This window comes from Coregonus lavaretus (assembly GCF_964263955.1).
Source record: "Coregonus lavaretus genome assembly, chromosome: 28".
Lineage (NCBI taxonomy): Eukaryota > Metazoa > Chordata > Actinopteri > Salmoniformes > Salmonidae > Coregonus > Coregonus lavaretus.
This window is the reverse complement of record NC_140015.1, coordinates 19704684-19724182: the sequence shown is the minus strand read 5'-3', so window position 1 is coordinate 19724182 and position 19499 is coordinate 19704684. Positions and strand designations below refer to the sequence as shown.

General features: G+C 41.1%; 3 protein-coding genes across 3 annotated transcripts; 1 reads left to right on the top strand and 2 right to left on the bottom strand.

The window, feature by feature from the left end:
• Nucleotides 1-3114: 3114 nt before the first annotated feature.
• On the top strand, nt 3115-11477 carry LOC311104202 (calponin-1-like). The gene is made up of 8 exons (XM_084145903.1): nt 3115-3317; nt 8373-8494; nt 8696-8762; nt 9383-9520; nt 9892-10008; nt 10186-10332; nt 10520-10739; nt 11157-11477. The coding sequence occupies exons 1-8, from the start codon at nt 3258-3260 to the stop codon at nt 11219-11221; spliced, it is 936 nt and encodes a 311-aa protein (XP_084002029.1). The 5' UTR covers nt 3115-3257; the 3' UTR covers nt 11222-11477.
• A 1595-nt stretch (nt 11478-13072) lies between these two features.
• LOC311104203 (transcription elongation factor 1 homolog) lies at nt 13073-15334 on the bottom strand. Its single transcript, XM_084145904.1, has 4 exons — nt 15270-15334; nt 13971-14100; nt 13780-13850; nt 13073-13628 (listed from the first exon to the last, which is right to left on the bottom strand). The coding sequence occupies exons 2-4, from the start codon at nt 14084-14086 to the stop codon at nt 13564-13566; spliced, it is 252 nt and encodes an 83-aa protein (XP_084002030.1). The 5' UTR covers nt 14087-14100; nt 15270-15334; the 3' UTR covers nt 13073-13563.
• Nucleotides 15335-17027: 1693 nt separating this feature from the next.
• On the bottom strand, nt 17028-19379 carry LOC311104492 (uncharacterized protein). Its single transcript, XM_084146346.1, has 10 exons — nt 19357-19379; nt 19169-19245; nt 18947-19028; nt 18535-18757; nt 18303-18370; nt 18146-18201; nt 17861-17949; nt 17680-17753; nt 17422-17527; nt 17028-17259 (listed from the first exon to the last, which is right to left on the bottom strand). The coding sequence occupies exons 2-10, from the start codon at nt 19196-19198 to the stop codon at nt 17250-17252; spliced, it is 738 nt and encodes a 245-aa protein (XP_084002472.1). The 5' UTR covers nt 19199-19245; nt 19357-19379; the 3' UTR covers nt 17028-17249.
• Between the last annotated feature and the right edge of the window lie 120 nt (nt 19380-19499).

Below are 19499 nucleotides of genomic sequence, written 5' to 3'. Positions count from 1 at the left end.
CCCGGGAGGAAGAGCAGCTCCGTCTTGCCGAGGTTCAGCTTGAGGTGGTGATCCGTCATCCACACTGATATGTCTGCCAGACATGCAGAGATGCGATTCGCCACCTGGTTATCAGAAGGAGGAAAGGAGAAAATGAATTGTGTGTCGTCTGCGTAGCAATGATAGGAGAGACCATGTGAGGATATGACAGAGCCAAGTGACTTGGTGTATAGAGAGAATAGGAGAGGGCCTAGAACTGAGCCCTGGGGGACACCAGTGGTGAGAGCACGTGGTGCGGAGACAGATTTTCACCACGCCACCTGGTAGGAGCGACCTGTCAGGTAGGACGCAATCCAAGAGTGAGCAGCGCCGGAGATGCCCAACTCGGAGAGGGTGGAGAGGAGGATCTGATGGTTCCCAGTATCAAAGGCAGCGGATAGGTCTAAAAGGATAAGAGCAGAGGAGAGAGTTAGCTTTAGCAGTGCGGAGAGCCTCCGTGACACAGAGAAGAGCAGTCTCAGTTGAATGATCAGTCTTGAAACCTGACTGGTTTGGATCAAGAAGGTAATTCTGAGAGAGATAGCAGGAGAGTTGGCTAGAGACGGCACGCTCAAGAGTTTTGGAGAGAAAAGAAAGAAGGGTTACTGGTCTGTAGTTGTTGACATCGGAGGGATCGAGTGTAGGTTTTTTGAGGAGGGGTGCAACTCTCGCTCTCTTGAAGATGGAAGGGACATGGCCAGCGGTCAAGGATGAGTTGATGAGCGAGGTGAGGTAAGGGAGAAGGTCTCCGGAAATGGTCTGGAGAAGAGAGGAGGGGATAGGGTCAAGCGGGCAGGTTGTTGGGCGGCCGGCCGTCACAAGTCACAAGATTTCATCTGGAGAGAGAGGGGAGAAAGAAGTCAAAGCATAGGGTAGTGTGAGCAGGACCAGCGGTGTCATTTGACTTAATAAATGAGGATCGGAGTGGAGGGAGTGAAAAGATGACAGGTCCGCAGGGAGTCTAGTTTTCCTCCATTTCCGCTCAGCTGCCCGGAGCCCTCTTCTGTGAGCAAGCAATGAGTCTTCAAGCCACGGAGCAGGAGGGGAGGACCGAGCCGGCCGGGAGGATAGGGGACATAGAGAGTCAAAAGATGCAGAAAAGGAGGAGAGGAGGTTTGAGGAGGCAGAATCAGGAGATCGGAGGGAGAAGGATTTAGCAGAGGGAAGAGATGATAGGATGGAAGAGGAGAGAGTAGCGGGAGAGAGAGAGCGAAGGTTGCGACGGCACATTACCATCTGAGTAGGGGCAGAGTGAGTAGAGTTGGAGGAGAGCGAGAGAGAAAAGGATACCAAGTAGTGGTCGGAGACTTGGAGGGGAGTTGCAGTGAGATTAGTAGAAGAACAGCATCTAGTAAAGATTAGGTCAAGCGTATTGCCTGCCTTGTGAGTAGGGGGACGGTGAGAGGGTGAGGTCAAAAGAGGAAAGGAGTGGAAAGAAGGAGGCAGAGAGAAATGAGTCAAAGGCAGACGTAGGGAGGTTAAAGTCACCCAGAACTGTGAGGGGTGAGCCATCCTCAGGAAAGGAACTTATCAAGGCGTCAAGCTCATTGATGAACTCTCCAAGGGAACCTGGAGGGCGATAAATGACAAGGATGTTAAGCTTGAATGGGCTAGTGACTGTGACAGCATGGAATTCAAATGAGGAGATAGACAGATGGGTCAGGGGAAAAAGAGAGAATGTCCACATGGGAGAGATGAGGATTCCTGTGCCACCGCCGCGCTGACCAGATGCTCTCGGGGTATGCGAGAACACATGGTCAGACGAGGAAAGAGCAGTAGGAGTAGCAGTGTTTTCTGTGGTAATCCATGTTTCCGTCAGCGCCAAGAAGTCGAGGGACTGGAGGGTAGCATGAGATGAACTCAGCCTTGTTGGCCGCAGACCTGGAACTCCACGTGGGTCGTGCGCACAGGGACCACCAGGTTAGAGAGGCAGCAGCCACGCGGTGTGAAGCGTTTGTATGGCCTGTGCAGAGAGGAGAGAACAGGGATAGACAGACACATAGTTGACAGGCTACAGAAAAAGGCTACAATAATGCAAAGGAGATCGGAATGAAATGAACTAAACATCTGGGAAAGCGAGAGAGCGGGGCCTCCCTCACTTACGTTTCACTGAAACACTCAAATATAACTCTCCCAACTTCCACTTTAGAAATTATAATTGTTGTAAACTACAGCGGTTCAATGTTTTCTAGGAATAGACTCTAACTTAGTTTATTCAGCTAGCTAAGTTGGTACAGTATTCTTCCGTGAAAACCGTCCAGGGCACCGAATCCTATGACGCCATAGCCAACTAGCATGCCAGCCTCCAATAACACGGTTTAGCACCAATACTCGGTTACAACAAACCACCAGTGTGTTAACACGCCAAACAGATCATTTCAACAAGTAGATTCAAGTATTTAGTTCCAAGTTTGATATGGAAAAACCTAGACAGGAATTGTAGAGCATCAGGGTTGAAAATGGTAAAGGAAGAATACTTATCAAATGTGAATCACTAAGTAAATACATTTGGAATACATTTCATGTATTATTATCAGGATTAATCATATTGCTATTCATCCTGAAATCATTTTACATAAGAAAGTGATCAATCAAAGATGCTCAAGTGAGAAAGTATCCATTTAGCCTACCTTTTTAATATCTGCTTTCTTAACCGTCCTTGACCATGACCATAATTAGGGTTACACTGGTCTTGAACCTCTTTGCCCAACAATATAAACCAAGGTTCTTCAGGTTTATGATGGATTGGTCAATATTTTCAGGCCTGACAAATATAGCTATAGGTCTATGAATTTGTGATGTGCTTGATATTTATTTCATTTGGTAATGAAAGTGAAATTGGATGCAGTAAAATTAGGAAATTGAAAAGGATCCTCCATCCAATTCCCCTTAAGGTGGAAAAAGTGACACTGAGCGAGTCTAATGCCATTCTGGTGACATCACCCAGAGGAAGAGGCAACGTCGGGATTGGATGGCGGCCCTAGCCAATCGCGCCGCACTCCAGAAATCCACAGATGGGAAGAGTTTAAAAAAGATTGAGAAAAGAGTTGGAAAGTGGTCCACAGCCTCACCAGAGCGAGCAGAACGGTACAGAATCTGAATACTCCTGCAACATCCGCGGGTCTGTCAGATCCATTGGAGTCCAGGGATAAAGAGGACTTTGCTGTGAGTTTTCTCGTGCCAGGATAGTGGGGTGTATTTCACAATTTTAAAATCTCTGTGAATAATCAAAGATAACTATGTCAAAGAATTTCAAAAGTGGACCATCCTTCGGACTTTCTGCCGAGGTCAAAAGTAAGGTATGTATCTCGCATGTCATGTAGCCTTAGCTTTCCTTTTAAATGCTTTCCATTTAATTGAAATGAAAATAATGGGGTCTTTGCGTAATTGACATCAGTGGGCCAAGAGAATGGTCGCGTTCAGGAAGATGCGCACTTCACGCTCGCATATCTTGTTGTCAGCACGTGCATCCTCTCTGCTTTATTAGTTGTAGGGGAACCAATGATATATCGAGGGCCAATATTATATTTTGGCTTTCTGTTAGGAGATTTTGTCGAGTAGGCTTTTTGGACTGTCTAATTGGACTGTCAAAGGTGGTCATGGATTATTCATTAGGCCTAGGGCCTAGGCCTATACTGATAAATGGTAGCCTACCATACTGACAGTTTACTTCATCGTTTAATATGTGAGGGCATCCAAACTAATTTTCTCTGATTGATAACTTTGAACTGGGTCGTTTAGATTACAGGTGAGATCACCTCACCTGTCTGTCACAGAGCACAATGACATAATTACTCCCAGATGAGCCCACAAGGCCTGGTTTCAAGGTGTCTCTAGAAGGCTACCAGTATGTATATATTTTTTAAAGGGGCAGTCTGATCACTACATTAATTTTTTGACTTTTAAATTCATGATACCCATTGATTCTTGAAGAATATGACTTATAAATCCTTCATGAGCTTAGTTCAATTTTCTTATCCCATCATCAGAGCCCGTCAGTGGTTACATTTCTACAGACCCATCCCTAAGATATTTACCAAATCAGTGGCGGGTTGGACCGCTTTGTTATTGTTTGAACTGCAGATTGCCCCTTTAAAGTCTAGGCAAGGACTAAATTAGTCATCAACACCAACCATGGCTGTCAACACCCACTGATGTTTGGGAGAGATTGTATTTTCAGTGACAGTGCGATTACAGCGATGCACAATATGTGTGCATGTGTCATAACTGCTGACAACCCATGTTCAGTTTGGACACAGCATGACTCTGCCAATGGGATCAAAGAACTATCACAGGATATTCCAGAACTCTCAACTCCATGTCTGTCAATGACAACTGAATGTGTTATCCCTATCATCAACCTTATTGTGTTGGAAGAGCCCTGGTTCCTGCATACAAAGTGCTTTCCTGTCCACACTTTCATAGGGGCACTCTTCAAACAAACATTTCCTTATACTTGGCCATCATGGTCATTAGTGCTGTAGTAAATATATATATATATATATATATATATATATATATATATATATATATATATATATATATATATATATATATATATATATATATATATATATATATATATATATATATATATATATATATATATATGGTAGTTGTGAGGCCATGGAAGGTCATAATGCTGATGTCAGATTGTGGATGGTAAATGCCAGTGGCATGACATCAGATGACAGTGGATATGCTCCAGAGACTGACAGACAGGTACGTCAGCAACCTAAACCTCCTTTTAAGGTGTCCCTGAGCTCTGTCTTACAACCTGAGCAAGTGTCTCTCTGTAAACAATTTACACTCCAGTGGGGAATGACAAAACACTGTTGAGGCAGACAGAACAAGGCCTTGTGGATTCACTGGAATGTCAACCTTCAACATGATTGTTTGTATCCAGGGGTGAAAGTACATTTAATTTATTCACGGTACAGGGACCTCCTATGTGTGTACACACTTTTAAAAAATCTATATGGGTCTAATTATAGAATTGAATATAGAATCCCTATTAATTTAATAGGATCTCTACGGGCCTAATAGTAAAGATTTGTCCTTTAACTTTTAAAATGTATTAGCCTACATTTTAATGTGGCATAAACAGGACCTGTCATGTGTTTTCATCTGATTGTCAATTAATTACTTCAAAAGGCAGGGACGTCTGAACAACAGGGGGTGCGGGAATAGTTTTTAAGCCTCATTTAGATATTTTTCTGCTTATAATTTTAAAACATTTGTTTGTCAACTTGTCTATAATTAGATCCTTGCAGCATCTCTTCTGTGATTACTTGATGCTCATCTCGAATACTAAATAAAGCCTTGCTAATAATGTCATAAATCAATAGAATGATCAATGCATTATCAACAATCTAAAGTAAAGTGTTGGTCCCATTTTCAATGACCTGAAATAAAAGATCCCAGAAATGTTCCATGTGCACAAAAAGCATATTTCATCCCTGTTAGTGAGCATTTCTCCTTTGCCAAGATAATCCATCCACATGACAGGTGTGGCATATCAAGAAGCTGATTAAACAGCATGATCATTACACAGGTGCACCTTGTGCTGGGGACAATAAAAGGCCACTCTAAAATGTGCAGTTTTGTCACACAACACAATGTCACAGATGTCTCTAGTTTTGAGGGAGCGTGCAATTGGCATGCTGACTGTAGGAATGTCCAACAGTGCTGTTGCCAGATAATTTAATGTTAATTTCTCGACCATAAGCCACCTACAATGTCATTTTAGAGAATTTGGCAGTACGTCCAACCGCAGACCACGTGTAACCACGACAGCCCAAGACCTCCACATCCGGCATGGAGGGAGGGAGGGGGAAACTGTGGTGTATTTCTGTTTATAATAAAGCCCTTTTGTGGGGAAAAACTCATTCTGATTGGGTGGGCCTGGCTCCCCAGTGGGCCTATGTCTTCCCAGGCCCACCCATGGTTGCGTCCCTGCCTAGTTATGTGAAATCCATAGATTAGGGTATTTTGATATTTTATTAGGATCCCCATTAGCTATTGCAAAAGCAGCAGCTACTTTTCCTGGGGTCCACACAAAACATGAAACATGACATAATACAGAACATTAATAGACAAAAACAGCTCAAGGACAGAACTACATACTTTTTTTTAAAGGCACACATATCAATACATACACACAAACTATCTAGGCCTAATGAATTTATTTCAATTGACTGATTTCCTTCTATAAACTGTAACTCAGTAAAATTGTTGAAATTGTTGCATGTTGCGTTTATATTTTTGTTCAGTATAGTTGACATAGGTAAAGTTTATCTTTCATTTCTGCTTCTCTCATGGAGCGAGGACGTCTAGGGACCAGGGAGATTTCCAAATGACATCAGTTTGACCGGTTTAAAGGAAATGAAAAGCTGTGAAAACGATCCAACATGTTTCTGATAGTATTTCAGTTTGTCTTGATGCATATTTTATGTGGTTGAAAATTTTAATAATATAGCTGAAAGAAATTGCACGTTAAGGCTACACAACAGGTCCCTAAAAGCGCTCAATCGCATTCTATCAAGATGCTGAAAGAAATAAATCATATTTCTCCACCCCTGTTCCCGAGACAAAATTAACATTTGGTCTATAATTTTACTGTGAGGAACACAATTCTGCAAGAGTTCATATTATAATAGGCTACTGTACGTGAGGCCTACAGTCAGTGTCCTGACTTCAGTTACTATTCCAACTATTAGGCTACTCCACTCTAAAATAATTCTGGCATCTATACAGTAGTGCCTTTTGATAAATGCAAAGAGACATCACTTACAAAACACCAAAAAGTGTTATGAATGACATCGTCATTCATTAGGCCTACACAGGTCTTGTAACCTGAATTGATGCGTACACTGCTCTCCGCGCGTGTCTTGGCCACTCATGTCTGCCTTGACAAAATGTCTGTGTTATTGTTGAACCACACTGCATTTTGGAGTGTAGTCCACAAGTTTTAAAGTCTATTCGCTCATTTTTTCATGCGAATGACATGCGGTATGATAAATAGTGTGATAGCCTACAGCTTTCTTGAAATCTATGTTTTAATTATTGTGATAGGCTCATGTTTTACCAGTATGGTGTACACCCACTAATTATTTTGCTGGTACTCCATACCGGACCATTCCGGCTTACTTTCACCCATTTGTATCTACCATACACTTATTCATATTTTATTTAGGATCAACTTACACCATTTTATTCCTTATGCCATGGCCTACACTGATTTAATTTATATTCTCTCCACTGAGTTCATACATGAAAAACAATGATATAATCAATGGATTGGTGCCAATTTTGGCATCTAGTGCCAATTTTGGCATCAAAGACTTATACGTCTTTAAATAAAGGAACCAGTTCTGATTACATTCCTGACCTCCACAATGAAAAAGTTGAATCAAAATCCGACCAAAATACCTTGGCTGGATGCAAGTGCTGTCTGCAGGTCTTGGCATCTCATTATCAGGTGTGGTTTGCCTGAGTAGATCGCCTCACTGTAAAAGACAGATTCTGGAAAACCCAGAGGTGAGAGAGGGAGCACAGAGAGGAGTAATAGGGAGAGCTGTTTCTCCCAAGTTTGGTGTGATGAACTGAAAGCTACGCAAACCCTGCTGCTTTGAAATACCTGTTTGTGTTGGCTCCTGGTCTCACAAGCACTCTCCCAGACTGTGAGTGCATAGAACATTCAGAAAAGGAGAGAGCGCAGAGCGAGAGGGGGGCTACAGACCCACCATAGAATCTCTGGTATTAGGGGGATGCGTTTGTGCCAAAAAGGAAATACAAGGAAGTGGAGAATCAATGTCTCCATGCAGGAAAAAGGAATGTCCCATGGCCATTTTTCATTTTCTTCCTGTTGATTTTTACTCTACTCTTCATCGTTAGGTTTTATTACAACAGGTAGGCTTTCAAAGGAAAGTGGAAAGGAATGTCATCCCTCTGTTACAAGATGAGAAAAGAAACGGTAGAAGGAGGGATAACTGCTCTAATGATTATCATAGTTCTGTGACTACAGTTTGTTGGAAGATAATTAGTATTTTTCAGGTAGCTGAGCACATGTCACAAGATCATTCATCACGCAGAACTGACAGTTACAAGACTGTAACCTGAGTGTCTGCAGATGTTAGGATGCAGTCAAATCCAACACATTTACAGAGCATTCGGAAAGTATTCAGACCCCTTCACTGCGTTGTTTTCGCTTTATCATTATGGGGTATTGTGTGTAGATTGAAAGATTTAATCAATTTTAGAATAAGGCTGAAACGTAACAACATGTGGAAATAGTGAAGTGGTCTGAATACTTTCCGAATGCACTGTATAACCTTTGACCTCTGCCTCCTCAGTTGGCCCAGAAGTATGACCCCCAGAAGGAGGAGGAGCTGAGGCTGTGGATCCAGGACGTAACAGGCAAGAAGATCGCTGATCCTTTCATGGAGAACCTGAAGGATGGGGTCATCTTGTGCGAGTGAGTGAGCGATACTCTCCTCAGTACTGTGGCCGTACAGAATGTCATGCAGAATGGCAGAGCATATTGTGTGTCATATGACCATATTACTTTCTGTGGCTTCTAATATCGTTCAGCCTCATTCATTTCCCCACTGTTAATGATGACTGTTAGAACAGTATTTTGACTGTTGTTCTGTGCTTTCTCTTTCCTTGTGTGTAGACTTATCAACACACTTCAGCCAGGATCTGTGAGAAAGATTAACACTTCCCCTCAAAACTGGCATCAGGTAAGCTTGTTCTGAGACAGAGGAATTGTTTTTGTATTATTATATAACATCATGCCCATCATGATGTGCAGTAGGCTATAGTTATTATATTGAGCAGCATAAGCATGCCAAGAGTCCGTAGTTTTTTCCACTCCATACCTTTCAGCCACTGATCTCGCTAAAATATATAGCCAGATCGGTAGTCTTTTGCTTGGCATAGTGTTTATTTATTTACATTCCAAACTGCAGCTGCGTTGTTAAATGAGGCTCATCTCAGCGTGCGTCTTCAACTCTCTTTGTATGAGACTCAAAAAGAAAACAGCACTTTTTTAAGGGTTTGAGGCACTTCCAAAGAATCATCCATGACATACAATGTTACTAAGAATAAATGCACTCACATGTGGTGGTCCCTTTGTCAGGAATAAAAGAGAAAAAGATTATCCAACTAGTAGGTTGGTAATGCTTTGAAGAAAACCCCAGACAGCTGATAATTCTGAAGTCCTGAGTCTCAAGTACAATGACTGTTTAAAGAAATAAGAAATAACACAGTAACTGGTGTCCTCTTTGTGTGTACTCTTGCTTTTACCTCAGTGGATCATTTACTCTTGGCTAATTCTATTTTCTTCATTTTCATTGCCCAGCTGGAAAACATTGGCAATTTTGTCCGAGCCATCACAGATTATGGAATGAAGCCATACGATCTGTTTGAGGCCAACGACCTGTTTGAGAATACCAACTACACCCAGGTCCAGAGCACGCTCATCACCCTGGCTGGAATTGTGAGTGGAAACCCATAGAGTAATCTCAGTGCATTGTACAGTACGGTATTCAGAAAGTATTGTCAGTGGCTTGTAAGAAACCTACTTCTACTTCACGTGAGGATCCATAATTTCTACATTTATTACATTTACGTCATTTAGCAGACGCTCTTATCCAGAGCGACTTACAAATTTGTGCATATTCACCTTATGATAGCCAGTGGGACAACCACTTTTTTTTTCTTCTAATTTTTTCATTTTTTTTTTCTAGAGTATATTTTTAATGTTCATTTGTTTTATATATGTATATATCTTTTTTTAAATCATATGTGTATATATATATTTTTTTTAAAATCATAATCCGTTTTTCTAACCTTCCCCTCTTTCCCCAGGCCCAGTCCAAAGGTTTCCACTCCAAGTATGATATGGGAGTGAAGTATGCAACAGCACACCAGCGGCGTTTCGCCCCAGACATGCTGAAGGAAGGGCGCAATGTCATCGGCCTGCAGGTCAGAGCAGTCTTTGTATCATATACACTAAGATATCACTGTTATTACAGGTGGAATATATGTAGTAGTAACATGTTAAAACATACATTCATTTGTTTTGAGTTTGGCCGATAGGATTGGTTTAATGGTATTATAGTTCAGGCATAACCAATGCACTACCTTTGGCTGTCTGTCCAGATGGGTACCAACAAACTTGCTAGCCAGAAGGGCATGACATCTTATGGCACGCGACGTCACCTGTACGACCCAAGGGGGGGAATGGAGAACCCTCTGGACCAGTCTACCATCAGCCTCCAGATGGGCACCAATAAGGGTGCCAATCAGGTGGGGCGCCATTTGATTTCACAAATAAATATTCTCTGGTAGAGATAGAATGGACTAACATCCTGCACATCTTGGGAGTTTTCCCTCTCTCTGCCTATCATGAAAGCAATTAATATTATATAAAATATTACACTTTGTAGCCTATATCTAATCCTCCCCTGCTTTTCTTCCTCTCTCCCTCGCTCAGTCTGGCATGACGGCCCCTGGCACCAGGAGACACATCTATGACAAGAGTCTGGGCTTGGAGGACTGCGACACCTCCACCGTTTCACTGCAGATGGGCACCAACAAGATGGCGTCCCAACAGGGCATGACCACATACGGCCTCCCTCGGCAGGTCTACGACAACAAGTACTGCTCCAACCCCGATGAATTCGTCAACAACGGGGAGAGGGCTGAGTATGACGGTACTATGTACTATGACTAAAGAGAACAGGATAACCCCAGTCCCCTCCTCCCAAGAACCCCTCTCCACCAGCAAGACCACCCAAACTGTTATTTACTGTTTTCATTATCCTCATCCCTGGCAGTGGTTTTTGTGATCAACCATTCAAATCATTTCATCCTTTGAGGGGATTTATGCCTGGTTCAATGGCTTTGACCTTGTTATTTTAAATCACTTTAATGTAGTGGGCCACACCCCTCTCCCCCTTGAGCAGTATCCAACTTTGCAATGGAGATTTTTCTATTCAAATATGGTGAAAATAAGTACTATGAAATACTAAAAATATCAAGAGACCTATTCCTTAATCAATCTTAAGGTTATGTCATATTTTAGTTATAGATATTTTATAGTTTATTACATTTGAGATTTTCTGTTGTAGATCCCCCATCCAGCTTAAACATTGAGAATACAGGAAAAAGTTCCTTGAATGGAAAGAAGAAATGACCGACGTGTTGCTGTTAACCTCTAACCCCTGAGGAACCAGAGACCACTCTGGGATTCAATCCCTCTGGATGACACGGGCCAACAGAATCAGACTGAGTCTTCCAGGACACAGGGACATGGATTAGTAGCTTTGAGCAGATGTATTCCTTATGACTTTGCCTGTGTTTGCACCTCTGCGCTGCGCTGACATCCCTGCTCGAGCTCACAGGCCTGCCAACCAGCCATTTTTATAGTATTCTTTAAATCATTGGAAGATCAGTAGGGTTCTCAAACCTGATACTTTAATTAATGTGAGTCCCCAAAGGCATCGTGAAAAGCAAATAGATTCGAATATTTATAGTATTATCAGCAGTATTCAACCCATCTCACATACTTCATTAGTGGTAAACAGTGCAGATTCAATTTTAGCCATTGTGCCAGCTATGTTAATGTGGATGTCATGTAGGCCAGTTTGCATGAGACAAATTATAATCCCCCTATAAAGTCTCCAAGGCACACAGCTTTAATATATTGTTGCGCTATTTGCATCACCTTGCTAGAATATGCACATGGATAGAATTGCTAATGACTAGAAGAAAGGTAGGACAAGCCAGGTCAGAGAGCCATAACATCTGCACGCTGTTATACACGAGATAACGGTCTAATTAACATCCACTTAGTCAAAGCACAATACAGCAGACCCTGTATCACTAACTACTACATGATATGGTGTACCCACCGCAGATCTTGAATGTAATGTGATTTTGAGCACTGCAAGATGTGACGGTCATTCTGTGGATTCATTAAGTAATCACCTTGTACCAGCAGTCGCAAATGAATAACATAAGTCAGCAACATATTTATGCTCGGGATAATGTAGCCTAACACAGCCGCTAATGGTTTAAACATTAAACTGTGCAAACTTGAACAAACCTTTGAAAAGCAGGCTTGTTTGCTTGCTAAAAGGGGCTTGTTCAAGATCAGACACTTCCTGTGTTGCACCTGGAACATTCCACAGAACTCCCATCTCTATGCCTTGCATGCTCATGTCCAAAGCATGGATTGCTGTTATACCTTGTCCATAGACTGCTTACAGGAAGGAAACCAATGTTATTTTTTAGTTTGGGTGAACTATCCCTTTAAGTTAAATATGATAGGTCCTGATATCTGTTACTGGGCAGTATTGTGATATGTTTTTAAATAGGAGGTATTGGAGATAAAGCTACATGAGTGTCCCTACTGAGGTTCCGATCTCAGGAATTTATAGTGATGATTTGTCAAACTTTTGAAGGCTTAATACTTTAAAGGGAACGTTGTTTGATGCTGAGCCCATAATAATCTGAAGGCAGAAGTCTCCATGTTGCATTTTTTTTCCTACATTAGTGTGCCATCTAGTGTTTTGAAATCTCTTTAACATTTGGGAAAAAACAAAGACTACATTCCAGACTTAAGGTAAAAGTCTTATGTACCACAAGAGGCGTCTTTTATTAAAACACCTAACTTATTCTGTATAGTAACATGTCCAATAGCTATATGCAAAGTCAATTGTACATTAAGAAAATATTTTTAGTTTAGAATGAGAGCCAACAGTGCCTAGCCAAAATATAATTGGCAATATTACCCTCTGGTCTAAAATGTGTGTCAATGTTGTTGACTATCAATTGTTCAGTCTTCTGAAAATCTTGTATTTATTTGGCTTTCACTTAAAATGAAATTAGCTGCAATACAATAAAACACATCAAAATTACAATTATTTCATTTGGGTTGTGAGTGAAAAACTGTTGCCACCAGGCCATATCAGATTATTTTTCATTCATATTTGTTCTAAATATATTAACCATTTCAGCAGTATTTGACAGATGCAGTTAGGTGTGAATTACATTGTTGTGTTTATTGATCAAGTCATTCCCGTACAAAAAAAAAAGAAATAAAAATCATGACAAAACTAAAAAGAACTACAGGATCACCCCTTTTTTAAATTTGTATTAATGAACTCTACTTGCTCCACTAAAGGGGGACATGGCAGCTTGGGAAAGTCTAAAGAAATATCTACCAACAATAAAATATAACAAATGATGAGGTGGGTTGAAACTTAGTGGGATTCTCAAAGATCAGGACCATTGGGACATTTCATTGCCCTACCCCCATCCCACCCTGTCACAGAGAGGGAGGACAGGAAGTGTATCTTTCTTCATATCAAATCCGTTAGTGTGTAGACACTGAAGATTTCACAGGTGTTATCCATCTTCTTTTGTTCTCCACAATCACTACTTGACAAAGCCCTGGCCCAGCCAGAGATATGTGACCCATCATAGGGACTGAGGGGTGAGGTCAGACAGGAATTAGAGTCAGGGGGACCACTTCTACTGATTGGCTGCTTCACAAGCATCTATCCAATCACTGTAAACATCCACTGGTTCTGAAAGATCTGGAGACAAATGTCAAGGAAAAGTTCATTTGGGAGGGAGAGTTGTAAAGAGAGCATTTGAAAATGTTTATAACAAATGCACAACCCATTCTGTGAGCTATGTGGTGTGTAGATAAGTGAATATAGTGATAAAAAAGAATCAAAAAGATACAAGTAATGGGAGTCTGGAATTCTTCCAAGCAGACGGTGCACGATATTATTCCTGTGTTTCGAGTGCGTTCCCTGAAAATATAAAATAAAAAGTGCATTTGGATAGGGTGTTAGGATATGTGTCAACATGTAATCAGTGATCACATCTTACAGCCAGACAATATACTGTTCAACACAACCAAGTGAACTTACATTTTGACATCACAGGACTTCTCGTGGTTACAAAAAGGACAGGTGAATTGGGTGTCCAAGTTACCCGTCAGTTTCTTTTTGGGAGGTGGCTTCCTCTTTGATTTTCGACGTCCCATTCTCGATGTATAATCTGTAAAATACAATAGCAACATTGGCTACATTTTTCTGAGTTTACAATACAAGTTCTCCGTTGACGGTCAAATTTTATATACAAAAGAATTAGGTTCATCATGTTAGCTACCATACATTATTATATCAAGTGTATGGTGCTGATAATCAAATGAGTTTGGGCAAAGAGTCATATGCTGCGTTTTTAACATCTCGTAAACTCGGAAAATACTACTTGTAAACTGGGAACAATGAGATGTGTGTGTTCATGTGCTTTGAACTCGTTGAGAATGCCGATTGCTGGTTAATGGCAAACAAGCTGCGTCAACCATGAACGAAAATGTACAGATTTCAATCTCATAGACATATTCGTGTTAAAAAACTTTTATAAATCATGTTTTGTTTTTTAATTTAATTGCTGTTATCGAGGTATTTCTCTTAGGTGACGTCAGAGTTCATCATATGGGCAGTCCAGCAAATTGGAGCACAGGGATGATAGACAGTTTCCCATTAGTAATGACGAGTTGGAGGGGCGTTTACATTTATTTTTCCCAGTCGTATGCTCGTATTTGCAAATTTACGAGATGTTATAAACGCAGCAATATTCTGCCACTATAGACCATCTGCTAGTACGCATGTGCGAGCTAATACATGACGCTTGTGTAAACAAACACGTTTTTGGAACGTATTTTCCACATAAATGCAAATTACATTTTATTTTCGATAATTAAAAAAAGTCAGATGTTGACGATGATTAACGTTACTCTTCTTTTGTTGGAGCCATGTTCACACTGCACAAGTGTGTAGTAGCTAGTTTCCCCCCCTCGCATGGACTTTTTTTTTTAGCTTGCAGCTATAATATATGAGCTCAACAATACTGCATTCTATCAAAACGTCCTGCAAATTCTACAAGTCCATTTCCAACAATATTGTTAATTGCATGAACCGTTTATTTTGGGATGATTTCTGAAGAGACAGCTAACGTTAGATAGTATTAGCTAATAGAGCGCGAGGAAAATAAAGTTAGCTTGTGTTAGCTAGCTACCGAACACTGGCTTTGTAATATGCTAGCTATGCACAATCAACAAATAGGAGAATCACACACGTAATTTAAAATCGTGCCAGATGTATAATTTAGTTGTTTGCATGTTAGCCATATAATAAAACACGCTGGATTAAGCATTTTCTTACCAGATAAGTGACCCAAGTAATGACGCTAACAATGTGAAGTTGTATCCGGAAATTATTTTGAGTTCTTTCATCTGATTGGAAGAGTAAGGAGTTTTTTCGGGTTGTCATTGGTCAAATATATCAACCCGCCTTTTAGAATTTATAAACCGCTGATACAATCCCCAAATAATTACAAACACAGTACCAGTCAAACGTTTGACACAGCTACTCATTCAAGGGTTTTTCTTTATTTTGACTATTTTCTACATTGTAGAATAATAGTGAAGACATCAAAACTATGAAATAACACATGTGGAATCATGTAGTAACCATAAAAGTGTTAAACAAATCAAAATATATTTTACATTTGAGATTCTTCAAATAGCCACCCTTTGCTTTGATGACAGCTTCGCACACTCTTGGCACTCTCTCAACCAGCTTCACCTGGAATGCTTTTCCAACAGTCTTGAAGGACTTACCACATATGCTGAGCACTTGTTAGACATTTACATTTTAGTCATTTAGCAGACGCTCTTATCCAGAGCGACTTACAGTTAGTGAATACATATATATTTTTTTTTCATACTGGTCCCCCGTGGGAATTGAACCCACAACCCTGGCGTTGCAAACACCATGCTCTATCAACTGAGCTACATCCCTGCCGGCCATTCCCTCCCCTACCCTGGACAACGCTAGGCCAATTGTGCGCTGCCCATGAGTCTCCCGGTCGCGGCCGGCTGCGACAGAGCCTGGATTCGAACCAGGATCTCTAGTGGCACAGCTAGCACTGCGATGCAGTGCCTTAGACCACTGCGCCACTCAGGAGACTAGCTGCTTTTCCTTCACTCTGCGGTCCGACTCATCCCAAAACATCTCAATTGGGTTGAGGTCGGGGGATTGTGGAGGCCAGATCATCTGATGCAGCACTCCATCACTCTCCTTCTTGGTAAAATAGTCCTTACACAGCCTGGAGGTGTGTTGGGTCATTGTCCTGTTGAAAAACAAATGATAGTCCCATTAAGCCCAAACCAGATGGGATGGCGTATTGCTGCAGAATGCTGTGATAGCCATGCTGGTTAAGTGTGCCTTGAATTCTAAATAAATCACAGACAGTGTCACTGGTAAAGCACCCCTACACCATAACACCTCCTCCTCCATGCTTTACGGTGGGAAATACACATGCAGAGATCATCCGTTCACCCACACCGCTTCTCACAAAGACACGGCAGTTGGAACCAAAAATCTCCAATTTGGACTCAAGACCAAAGGACACATTTCCACCGGTCTAATGTCCATTGCTCGTGTTTCTTGGCCCAAGCAAGTCTCTTCTTCTTATTCGTGTCCTTTAGTAGTGGTTTCTTTGATGCAATTCGACCATCAATGCCTGATTCACACAGTCTCCTCTGAACAGTTGATGTTGAGATGTGTCTGTTACTTCAACTCTGTGAAGCATTTATTTGGGCTGCAATTTCTGAGGCTGGTAACTAATGAACGTATCCTCTGCAGCAGAAGTAACTCTGGGTCTTCCATTCCTTGAAGAATGAAGAAACTTTCAAAGTTCTTGACATTTTCCGTATTGACTGACCTTCTTGTCTTAAAGTAGTGATGGACTGTCGTTTCTCTTTGCTTATTTGAGCTGTTCTTGGACTTGGTCTTTTACCAAATAGGGCTATATAAATGGAATGGTGTGAACGATATGGTATCAAACACATGGAAATAATGTGTTTGATTACCATTCCATTTATTCTGTTCCAGCCATTACTATGAGCCCATCTTCCCCAATGATGGTGCCACCAACCTCCTGTGTTATTCTACAATATATAATTATTGACAAAAAATCTGCCTTTTACCTGAATTATTCATAAATAAATGTGTTGAATGTACAAAGCTCAAACATAATTGTCCGTGTAGGCCTAATTTTATTTTTATTTGACTGTCATTAAGAAGACAGTGTGAGACAAGGTAGGGCAAAAGGTAGATAGAGGATTCCAGCGATGAATTTTATTTCCTTCTGCAACGGAGACAAAATTAAGAATTCAGTTCTAATGTGGTTACCCTTCTAACATACACATAACAACACGTGTGCTTATTAATTTGATGATATAACATGAATTACTGTTGTCAGTAATAGATGAAAAACAGCAAAGCATGTTATTAGTGTGCTTTGATTTACCTGGCAGACACATTGATTTCTGCTTTGATCTTTGGTGTCATTCCTTTGGAACATGTTCCACTTTGCCCTTCATCTGAATCTGAATTGGCTGGCATAACCCTCTGTCCTATTCTCTCAGTTCGGCCAATATGCAATGCAAGAGACCATGCACACAGCAATAAAAACTGATCTCAACAAACAGAAAAATACACTTTGTATTTCAATGCAAATGCCGCATCTTTTGTAAATCAATGGAAAGTCAATTACCATATATCTTACCCGTTTTCTTGGGAGCCTTGCCTTTTGATATTGTTATAGTCTGAAGCTTATTCTGTAACTCAGAAACATCGGACCTAGGGGAGAACACTTGTTATAGGGATGCATCATCATAATTCCTTTAGTAATAGCAGTCTGTCAGATTGCTTCCCATGCTTGTCTAGTCTAACCACAGAGCTTTCACCTTGCATTTGACCTGAGCATGTCCTGAGGCCTCTGCAGTCTGAGAGTGTCGTCCTTCATCTGACAGCTGTCAATCATCCTCTCCAAGCACTGAAAATGGAGACAGATAGACACATATTCCAGAACATGTCACATAACATTAGATAAGCTTCAGCAGTCCACATCATTATAGCCCAAGTACAGTTCAGAAGATTGTTTCAAGTGTAAAGTTTGTATCATTTGTTTGATGAGTGAAATCATTCAGGTCAAAGTGATTTGGGGGAGAGAAATGTGAGCTCTGAAATACCATATCTTTGCAGTATTTTTCTGTCAATCTGCGCATAGTTTCATCTCTTTGTTTTTCTAAAAAGGAAAGGAAAACTGAGTAAGGTTTTAAAAAAGCCTCCATTAGAACAACATCATGGAAGAAGGTCTTGTTCTGAAAAACATAAAATCAAACTTGCTAAGCAGGCCATGAATGTTGTGGACTTCCTCCCTTAGCTCAGCAATCTGCTCCCACAGGACTCTTCGACTGAAGAAACAGACAACATACACAGAAAAAAATGGAGAGGGAATTACTTGTTATTACTGCATTATCCCACTGAACTAAAGTCAACTTATCATCAAACAAGTGTAGTTCACCAAACTATCCCCACTACACCTGTCACAATTTCAGACTGCCTTATCCAGATCTACCTGTGGTAGAGTTCCTGAGAGATGTGGTTTATGGCAGCCTGCCTCTGGATGTCTGAGGGGTGAGTGCTGGAGCAGGAGGCTTGGAGAGTAGGACAGGAGCAGGGAGAGTGGGACAGGAGACAGCGCAGGTAGTGGAGCTCAGTGGAGACCTCATAGCGCAGGCCCTCAAAACGCTCCTCAAGGTGCTGGGTGGCTACATGCGCAGCCAAATGGTGCACCTCGGCTGGAGGAACAAGGACAGGAGTACAGTTTATGTCATCGTTAAGTAATTGTTATGACAGTGCTATTTAGCCCTTATGACAGAGGGTTCAACTCAAGTAAAGAGTAACCCATGCATTCAAAAAAATTAAATAAATCAGGGAATCAAGAGTCAGGTGTGGTTCAGGCGTGATTGTGTTGTGTCCTCCCTTACATTGAAGGACTGCCATGGTATTAAGATTCTGGGTCCTCTCTGCCTCATGCTTGAACAGAGTTTTGCACAGGGAATCAATAGTCTACAAAACGGGAAATATTTATTGAAACAATATCCCCTGAATAAAACAGTAACCAATACAAGCCATCAAAGAAAACAGTAGACAATCGTGAATATGGCAAAAATGCATACTACATTCTACAGAAGGAAGCAGTCAGTCACCTTGGCTTGTGTTTCAATCTCTGACCTCATTCTTTCCACAACATCTCGGAGAGACTCCTGAGATTCACCTACTGCTACTAGATGACAACACAAGAAAGTCAGTGAACAATGAACATACAGTATTACACCAGGCATTCTCAAGTTATGTTGTTTCTGATAATCACATTGACACAATAACACATACACACCTTCAGCAGGAGGGGGCAGTGGTTCAAACTGAAACAACAATCGACATTGTATTAAAAATCATTCTAACAAACTATTTTGGTACTACTGTATGACATTGAGTGCCAAATGTGTTTTCAACTCACCAAGGCCCTCTGGTCGTCCA